Source organism: Anneissia japonica, unplaced genomic scaffold (genome assembly GCF_011630105.1).
Source record: "Anneissia japonica isolate Jap-2015-1 unplaced genomic scaffold, ASM1163010v1 scaffold4988_len2956909_cov206, whole genome shotgun sequence".
Taxonomy (NCBI): domain Eukaryota; kingdom Metazoa; phylum Echinodermata; class Crinoidea; order Comatulida; family Comatulidae; genus Anneissia; species Anneissia japonica.
The window spans coordinates 2,754,036-2,764,483 of record NW_022696345.1 but is presented as its reverse complement, the minus strand read 5'-3'; the positions used below and the strand labels follow the sequence as shown (position 1 = coordinate 2,764,483).

The following is a 10,448-nucleotide window of genomic DNA, read 5'->3' as shown; positions in this document are numbered from 1 at the left end:
GATGTACCTCGCTATTACCATTGCAGCCATAGTTCAAGTCTCGCTAATAACGTCGCAGGTGAACTTGGTTTCGTTTTCTTTTTCTTTTTCCCACTTCATTTTTTCCACTTAATTAAAAATTATATTGGTTTTCCATGTTTTTTTTACTTTATACCTTTTAACGACTTTTCTTTTTGTTGCAATTTCAACTTCATTTCTCATTAAAGGAATGGGGAAAAGCCCTATGTTCTGTTGTTCAAACAGACATAGTAAGTCTAGTTGTTTATTCTTACCTGAGTGAATTTAATGCCAGTTCTAATGAGTTTTGTATAGATGGTTCCTTAAGGCACACTTTGTCTATGCATTTTCTGAGTGAGTTGATGTGTCGTCGCGGATTTCCACCAAGCTCAGTCAATTTTTCCGCTCGCATGTTACTGGTTGTCAACATCCCAAGCTTTACAAGAAAATAAAGACATATCCATACTGTAAACTATGTGCAGATGTTGTTGAGGATAAGCAACATAATATGCTAAGTAAATGCATCAAGTTAAGAATCTACTGGATCTTGGTTAACCAATTGTGCCTAAAACTTGATCAGAAGTACGAGAAGTTTACTTTATATAACCTTGTATTGGGTAAAAAAACATGTTAGTGGGAGAGCTTTATAGCCTTGCAGCATTTTTCATTTACAAAACATTAATTAAGTCTGAAAATATAGCAGAAATGAATAAGCCATTATATTCGATTTTCACAAAAGAATTAGCATATAGAAATTCAATGAAAAAAATTATGTAAAACATTATGTGGATAATGAATTATATGTACGGGTATATGATAAAAGATATGTGAATAATATTGTTGATTACTAATAAACGGCCTATGGCCTATGGTCTTGAAAGATAAAAATAAGCTCTAGAGGAAAATAGGTAAGTATTAGATACATACGTATCAAGGACTTATAACTGTTACCAGGATAGGCAGCTGGCTGGTTTAAGCCGTCTAACTTGAATTAACCTTATGTGTGGTATAGTTATGCTAATGAACCAGATAAGCACAATCTGCACATGCTCAGAAAAACCAAACTGTCCTCAGCCACACGCGTATCGGCTAGGCGTACAGCTAGGACTAGCCAAGAATTACGGTACGCTTATGCTTCATAAATGCTTATGATAACCTGCTGACATTCTGTACTGCCCAGTGGCGTATCTAGGGGGTTGCGCGGGAGACGCACACCTCTCCAAAAAATTACTCGCACCCAACCCCCCCCCAGTTTCCACCCCACAAAAATCACAGTAAAGTAGTTAAAAATCACCTAAAATCACAAACTACCACCCCTCATCTGATCATCAAGGGCCCCCAATCAGCACCCCACTTCAAAACTTCTAGATACGCCACTGGTACTGCCTGCAATATTTTGAATTTCTATCTATTTTGCACAAGTCTAGCCTGGGTTCCATGCCAAAATGTAGATTACAGTCTGTAGAGGGCCAACCCAGCCAATTTTTTTTACTTTCAGAACATACGCCTTTGGAACGACGGCACACACAAGAGTGGTGCGTTCAGCTTGAATTACAAAAATATAAAAATTAACTACTGTACATACCTGACTGATTGGATTCTGATCGAAATATTCTTCAATGAAACTTTCAAGAAGCTGAAAGAAATTCCAAAATAATCATTGATTATGCAACTTTTGGTAATTACAGTCCACTCTCCTAACACCGACCCTCCTCCAGAGAAGCTACGTAAATTTGTCTGTAAAACATTTGTATTGAACACTTTCCAAACAAGCCTGTTGTAGGCCTAGTTATGGCCTAGCAGTTTAAATAGATGTGGGAAAGCCATGGGTTTGCTATGATTAGCCATGCAAACACAAAAGCCCGTCACCTGCCAATAATGATTTTGAATAAAAATCAAAGTTTATTTTTGGTCAATTAGCACACCCGCCGCCACGAAAAAATAGAAATTCAGAAAAAAATTTATTACGCCCACTGCTGCCTAGAAATCTCCAAAAATTATATATTTATTATATAATTATATAAATTTAAAGCATTTAACCATCCAATCACTACACTGTTTACATTCACCAATAACATTTCATTTTTTTTTTCTCTCCTCTTTGCCCTCCTCTGACGATTTAAAAAAAAATAAGTTCACGAAACAAGGTATAAAGGAAGTCTTGCCTTATTTTAACATATATTATATACAGTACCTGTTCTTTTGCTGTACTGCACAGCAAATTTAATTACCAATAAAACTGGTGCATTTTTTTGTTTTTTTCATGCATTTTCGGTCTGATATATTTTTCTAAACACAACATATTCTTCGCCATCACGATGCCAGTTGCTGGGTCGGTTGTATACATTAAGCTGCGCTTCCTAAACTTTGTCCGTCAATTGGTTAATTTTTTGTGGGGCGGTATGAAAAACATGTGCTTCTGTTGTGATGATGTAAGCTCAGTTTAACTGATAAAGTTCTTATTAAACAGACTTAAACAAATAAACTCCCTCAAATCTAAATAAATCTAACAAATTTCATTCTCTACACGTTTTCTCCATAATTAAATTACCAATATGTTGTTTAAGAAGTATCATAGATTTAAAGATTGAGTGAGGATATGCAATTGCAATTTACACTGATGAACCTAACGACATACGAATCCGCATTAAACGTCTACTGAAATAGTCACCTGTATGTTCCCGAGAAAAGTTGTTAGATGGGTTCAATCACACCTTTCTGATAGATCATTGAGTGTTTACATCAAATGATATCAGTCTGAAATAGTTAAGACTTTGCACGTTGATCCCCAAGGCTCATACGCTTTTACACTTTATTGTACAGATTGTACAGTGGCATGGTATTCAATACCATATTTATGCTGATGACATTCAGATGTTTCCTTCAGTCTCAAGATGTTAACTCCATTTCCTGTGCTTGCACAAGCTCAACAATTGTATTAGAGAGATTAAGCAGTAGATCACTATCAACATGGTCAAGCTTAACAAAGAGAAAACGGAGTTCCTTGTAGCAGTTGAAAATCATTACACGGATGAATCATACCTACTGTTACCTGCAGGTTTGTGGCAAAGGTCATTGAGCCAACGGATTGAGTTTGTAATCTTGGTGTTGTCATAGACTCTTCAATGACCGAAATCTCACAATTGTAACATTTCACTTACTGAAATACCTTACTGAATTGTGCCATATAGTTGTTTGAGCCCTTGTATTGTCAAGACTTGATTACTACAACTCTCTTTTACTTGGATCCAAGCGGTCTGACTTTGACCATCTACAGCATGTCCAGAACTGGGCTGCCAAACTGATCTGTGGTGGTAAGAAGTTTGATCATGCTACACCATACTTACATCCACTTCACTGGCTGCCTGTAAGAGAGTGGGTTTATTTCAAAGTTCTAGTGATGGCTTACAAGTGCATCCAAGGCTTGGTTCCTGACTATCTGTCACGCAGTCTCCCATTACACGACAGGGCTCAGGTCGAGTTCCGACAACACTCTACTTAAGGACTGCCAACCAGACTACTCACTCACTTCACATCAGCAGACATTTTCTTATGTGTTACTACCTTACTGAAACAAATTACCACGCAACATTTGCATTTCAGCCTCTGTTACAATATTTAAGAAAATGTTGAAAATTTGTTTCCTTGTGACTAGGAATTGACTAGGATTACATGCCAACATCATTTGAGTACCTGTGAATACTGTCCTGGCGAGCTTTGTGCCTTAAATTGCTGGGGAACAGTGCAGTGGTGATTGGTTTCATCTGTATTGTTTTATGTTTTTTCTCACTTTCCAGTTTTCTTCAGTTAGTGTATGTAATTTATCGCCAGAGTATATTAGTAAAAAATACAACAAAAAAGCGCTCTGCTTTTCATGAAAAAGTGCTATATAAATGTATGTAGAAATTTGCTCTGAGTTGTCTCCATTTCAGGTTGATTCTAATCGAATTTTAAGGCTTAAAGCGAGACGATTGGCCAAGCGGTTAAGACAGGGAGAACCGAGACATATATATCACAATATCATACCGACACGCTGGCCTATGGTTCCGGTGGTGGAACAAGTCTTCTCGGATAAGTACTCTAAACCGTTGGTCCAGTGTACACAATTGGCTCGTGTGCACTTTAAAGAACCCAGTACATCCTTCGAGAAGAGTAGGCGATTAACCAGGTGTACTGGTCCATTTAAGCCCCTTTGTCCGGCCACAGAAGGAGCATGTTTTCGACAATGACATTTCAATTGTCAAAAGATTATGTTACGCCTAGTTAGAGGTTAATCTTGTGGATTGTATGTGTAGCATTGTTAAAGCTATTGTCAAACCTTGATTGTGCTGTGGAGTCGGGTAGGTTTTAGATCCTTCATCTCCATTGATTTAGACATATCCAAGACAATGTACAGATGCCGCATCTGAAAGAAAAATTAATGTAATATACAATACATTTTATATTAAAATATAATTTTTTATAAAGTATACAAGGACTGAAAAAAATTAAGCACTCTTCACCATTTTAATACCAAAATGTATAAGAGAGTGAAGGCTAGCAATAAGAATTAGGCCAGGTCCTATACTCAAAATAAAGCTGGCTGATCAACACAGTAATTGAGTAACACAATTCATTTCATTATTATTTTGAGGGAGGTGCATCCATATACAAACACACGTACAAGCAATACCAAGCCTAAAAAACAGAATAATTTAACAATTGTTTGCCTCATTCAAATGAAAATATATCATGTGAAGAGACGCAAAAATAAGTTTTAAATAATTATAATAATAATAAGCTTTATTTAAAACACGGAAAACTTGGCTCAACTAACAGTTGTTATTCTGCAAGGCCATGTATACAACCATTTAACCAAAAAAAAAAAAGAAAAAAAAAAAATTAAATAACTTAAAATAAACAAATCAAACAATTGTTTAAAAGCACAAATATCTAAACTAGACTTAAATCTTAAACTAACTTAATTACACTAAACAAACTTGAACAAAACAAAAATACTGTAGTTTATGTAAGAAACTACCATAAAGGTGTTAGCAGTTACGTGTTATTACAATGTCGCAAAAACAATTTCTTAAAATTTTTAACATAATTATCATATATTTAATAAATTTACCATCCCCAGACGAACATTAACAGGTCGATCAAGTAAACGTCTGCGCTTAGCCCTGTGAATGATGTCATCAACTGTGCTTTGCAGTGACCCTTGCTCATCTTCTTTGATAGCTTCCCTACAAAAACAACATATTTTCAACATTCTTGAACAAAATCTTCAATGAAATAATATGATTTCTATGAAAATTCTAGTACATATTTGGACAGAAGCAAAAAAAAATGTAGCTATAGTCTGCACTGAACCGTGGAGATCTATTGGTCCCCGGTTCAATTCCCATCTCTGATCTCAATGTGTTTCAGCTGGAGGGCTGAAATGCTGTAGGTCCCATGTGTATGTTGAAGAATGCAGTACACTCTTCAGAAAAGAGTAAGGGATTGTCTCCTGCTGTACTACCCAATTCACGAGCAAAAGGACTCTACTGGAAACATTTTCTAGAGTTAACCTTGGTGTGTACAAGGTAATTCAACAGAAGGACGCACATCTCCGCTCTCGAACATAGCGCGTGCGTACCAGGGGTGGCACCAGCGGAGGGGGGGGCGGAGATGGCCCCCGTCGGGGGGAAATGGCCCCCCCTGTCGGGGAGAAAAAGCACAATTCGTCGGGGAGAAAAAAAATTATATGTATTTTCTACATATTAGTAGACTCTAAAATCGATTAAATAAGCCTTTGAAACCCCTAAATTTGTTAAAATTTTCGGGGGCCGAAGCCCCCACGACCACTTTCTAAACATTTTAATCGGAGCTCGACCACGCCCACTTTGCTTTCTTTGAGGAAATCTGACCCCTCGTTGGGGCATCGGGGACCTCGGGCCCCCCCCCCTTCGGGCAAATCCTGGCGTCAATTATCAGTCTATGCGTGCCATATGTTTTATGGTGTTAGTTACTATTTTATTAATTTTGAGTATTTCGCACTGTCTGTTACATCTGATTTCTTTTCACCGCGAGCTTGTTAAATGCTTCTATAAACTGCAATTCAATTTTTGAAAATTGACCAAGAAAATCAAAGTTATAGCAATTGAAAATTTAAGAATTTTATAAAATTTCATGTTCTTATGTAACATTAAACTTTCATTTTGACAATGTTGGACTAAGGTGCAAAAACAAACATTTGAGTAGATACAGAACATTTATTAATTTTTTCTGCGAAGTGAGTCTCATGAACGACAATACACCACAATATCAGTAAAATTAATGTTGAAATGAAGAATATAATTTCAGTCTAATGTTAGTGCAAAATATCATTAGGCCTTTGTAATCACCACACGACGCGCGATTATCATGGCAACTAACACGTGTGTGGGTAATTCGTCACGTACGCTGATGGTTTATGGTCTGGTTGCTATGGTTTTTGTGACATTCAGCGTGTAGGGACGCACATGCGCCTAGAATGTTGATGCCAGAGTTATAACCTTTGATGTCCCAAGATGTGCATCCTTCTGTTGAATTGCCTTGGTGTGTATTACACAGAAGAAATCCAATCCAATCCAATTTTCTCAACAGTCCACCTCACAGGTGCTTACCATGTACGCTCATAGTCTCCCTCCCAAGTGTATGCCTTTTCTGGTTCCTCGTCCATTTTCTTTCAAATAAAAAAGAAACAAGTATGAGTAGGATTTGGCTTAAGCAATGACCTTCATTTTGATTGGTCGGGCCTAAGCAAACTTCTCGCCAAGCACCTAGGGCTTTTAATACAAAACCCTTGAATTGATATAATGCTTTTGCTATACTAAGAAGAACTGTATAATAAAGAATGAAGAGGAAACAATTCCAAACCGACGCTTCCAAAATAATATCTCAGCAGTGCTATGCTATATATTTTATTTGTATTTATTTTATTCAATTTCCAGGTAGACCTATTAATTTATATTTAATTGTTCCAAGGAATACAAGAGTAATTTAAAAAAAAACACCAAAATAATCATATGGTGCTGCCCTAGTTGCCCAACATCAACGATTATAAGGTAGTCGATATTGGTACTTTCAAAATGTTGCCTCTGTGTACTGGATTTTTAACTATTCAATATAAAAACATTAATATTAGTAAATACTTTTTCTTTTCGTCAAATGTCACTACGCCTCAAAATAGTTTTATTATATTTATTATTATATTAAGGATTGATCATAATTTTATTATTGATAGTAATATTAGGGCTATTAAGAATGGTAATATAGATATTATTATACTACTTCAATACAATGTATTCCATGCTTGAGAATAAGCTTTTTTTTCCCACAAACAAGACAGGTTGTTACACCCCTGTACTGTAAATATGTTCAATAAATAAGTAAGTAAATAATGGTTCCAAAAAAAAAGAAATAGTCGTGACAACAGTTGTACTTTTACTGAGACAAAATATAACAAAAAGGAAGCTGTACGGTATGTTTGCACATACCCTGTACACTACACGCAAATTCAAAGTAAAACTAATGAATAGCTTTACAGAACATGTAGGCGAACTAACAGTTGAGCGCAGAGACAAGGTCTCCAATCCAAGGCTTCAAAAACTCCACAAACGAACTGCCAGTAAATGTCAATACACTTATAGTATACTGCTTATGCCGACGTAATATGAACACCAATCTATTCCTGCCTCATTGTTGTTCACCCAACCTATTCCCGCCGTATTTTTGTTAGCCTAATTACTGTCGCTGTAAAGGAAATTAAGTTTCATCTAACCTTCCCATCATGCTCCGTTTCTCAATGTAAAGTGACCTATGATTTTTTCAACGTAAATTAGCTTTTACATACTTTTTATTGATTGTTTTTGCTAGATAATTAATCTGTGAAGTTGATCATAATAAGGTACATTCTTGATTGTGTAAACTTTAGTTATTTTATTTTTGTAATGAATACACATAGACATATTTAATATTTGTTTACTACGGAAGAAAGTATTGCAAATTTGCATCCCATACTCATAGGCTCTGATAATCCAGACTACGAAATACTAAAATTAGCACGGAACTAAAATTCGTGCTACACACCGTGCTTAGCTGGCATTATTATTAGGCCCATTATTACTATTTAGTAGTAACCCTGCAGGCCTAGCCTAGCCCCATACGCCTAGCAAGCAATGAGGCTTGAGCTATCTAGCCTAGGCCTAGCCTAAGTAGAGAATATATAAATACACTATTTATTATATAAGTTAGGCCTATGGGCCTAGGTCTATTTCGATTTAATACCTGAATTTAATATTTTTAACAGCAGAGAGCTGCAGCTGAGGTCCGCTTCTTCGGCCGCCGCGCCGACATTTGACAACATTTTTATGGAGCGCCCTTTGGGCATTATCCCACACTCTGCATGCTGCAGTGGTATTATAGGCCTATTTTAAGCCTCTTAATAAACTTCTTCAATATAGCCTAGAGTGTTATACCTGTGCTCAATGTATTTCTTTCATGTACCTTATTATTTACTTATTTATTTCAGGTAGGTGGGTTTTTATTGAAGCATTACTATTATTACTTAAACAAAGTTGATCAGGCAGTTCAAATGCTACATATTCCATTGCTTCAGGACAGGTACCCGACTGTGCAGAGAACTTTTTCAAAAATTGAAGAATCACACTCTCACAGACTACACTCAACTACGTTACTTCCCCCTCTCCTTATTTATAAAATAAGTATAGTCAATAAATTAATTGTTAAATATTCTGATCATGTTTATAATAATACATATAAATTATAAATGAAAATATACTGAATGATATGATGAATAACAGGTGGGCCAAAAAGTTAACAGTATGGACGCCATACGGAAAAAAAAAAAAAGGTCCAAAAAGTTTTCTCATTATCATTAGACTTTAAAGCCAAATCCGAAATAAATAATGGAAGTAGGCCTATGCCCTTTCTGTGGAATAGTTAATTTTATTGCGGTAGTAAATTTTATTTGACCCACTTATCAGAGCTATTAGCTTTACGTTGAGGTACGGTACTATCAAAAATTGCCATGAGTCACTTATTTTTGAAACATTCCCATGGTAAAGTTAACGTCATCAGTTTCAAAACAAACACTCAATCAATTGTGAAAAATATTGCTATTGCACTTGAGACATCTATTTTTGAATAGTAACCAGGTTATTATTTATTTCAGTTAGATTTAGTGTAACTCTAATTGCGTCTTGATCACTACATTCTTATGATAGACGTTTGTTTACTCAACTTTTTATATACTTTAATGTAGTTTTTAATATAGTAGCTTTAGAATTGTTTATATTGTCATTTTTTTAATGTTTAACAATTTTCTAAAGACTTGCAATTGCAAAAATTAATTTTTATTTGTATACATTCTATTAAGTAATTGTGCAATTTTAAATTGAAGGTTTTTTTTTTCTAATGTCTTTTTATGTTTGCTGCTTATATTGTAATAAGAATTGTATTTTTAATTTGATGGAAATATATATATATATATTATATATATATATTATATATATATATATATATATATATATACGTAATATATTGGAGTACTGCGTGTAACATGTTTGATTGCATATATTATACAATAATATATATAATATATTATATTATATAGGCCTACAAATAACGTTTTACTATTATACAATCTATTACATTCTTTATTTTACAACAGGATACAATAATTATCGATTAATTGTCATTTATTGTGTTTCACTACCGTATTGACTGACTTAATTCCGATTAATAATTGAACATTATGGTAGATGGAGTAAATACAACAATTCTCAAAATGAATTCACGCGAATATGTTAGAGACCACAGTATTATGCGCCTATAAATTGATTGATTGATTGATTGAATAGAATGTAGTACCTCATTATAATAATAACTTCTCACTAATAATTATTTACACTGCAATATGCCAACAAATTAAAAGGTATTGTCCTAGCAACCAACCAATTGGTGGTCGCGATGTGAGTGTACTAGCGCGTGGAAACGACGTCAGTACCGTGTTATGTTTATATTTATTTTGCGTACACGGCAGGCCTACTCGTCTTATTAAAGATAATCTAGAGTTTGTGGTACGAGGAACAAAAAGGATGATTTCTTTTATTACCGTCGATAATTAATGCAATGTCTTTCCCCATGGATGATGTTTTTCAGGTAAGAAGGCAGCAGGTTCTAGTAGAAACGATAATATATTTCACAATAGTCATCCATTCTCTGTAAATTATCTTTTGCTTTAAATTTTTGAATGTCTTGCAATAAGACACTTATGATGCAATCATAAAATTTGTTATGTCAAGCGTTGACAAAGACTACAGGAGTAGCCGAAATATTCGCCTAATAAATTTTAGTGTTTCTAAAGTCAACATCTTACGTATTTGAGTTTCTTTACTGTTACGTTATATTATATTCTACAT

At 34.9% G+C, this 10,448-nt stretch overlaps 2 protein-coding genes across 2 annotated transcripts in view; one reads left to right on the top strand and one right to left on the bottom strand.

Annotated features, from left to right (window-relative positions):
- The window catches only part of LOC117101913 (general transcription factor IIH subunit 2-like), a 23,216-nt gene extending 14,815 nt beyond the window's left edge, over nucleotides 1-8,401 (bottom strand). The window contains exons 1-6 of the mRNA XM_033242028.1: nucleotides 8,293-8,401; nucleotides 6,630-6,688; nucleotides 5,111-5,225; nucleotides 4,316-4,402; nucleotides 1,583-1,633; nucleotides 273-433 (exon numbers count right to left, since the gene is read on the bottom strand). Coding sequence (XP_033097919.1) covers nucleotides 273-433; nucleotides 1,583-1,633; nucleotides 4,316-4,402; nucleotides 5,111-5,225; nucleotides 6,630-6,685 — 470 coding nt within the window. The 5' untranslated portion in view covers nucleotides 6,686-6,688; nucleotides 8,293-8,401. The remainder of the gene's footprint in view (nucleotides 1-272; nucleotides 434-1,582; nucleotides 1,634-4,315; nucleotides 4,403-5,110; nucleotides 5,226-6,629; nucleotides 6,689-8,292) is intronic.
- Nucleotides 8,402-10,032: 1,631 nt separating this feature from the next.
- LOC117101912 (echinoderm microtubule-associated protein-like 1) overlaps nucleotides 10,033-10,448 on the top strand; it is a 19,743-nt gene continuing 19,327 nt past the window's right edge. Inside the window, 1 exon segment of the mRNA XM_033242027.1 lies at nucleotides 10,033-10,188. Coding sequence (XP_033097918.1) covers nucleotides 10,159-10,188 — 30 coding nt within the window. The 5' untranslated portion in view covers nucleotides 10,033-10,158.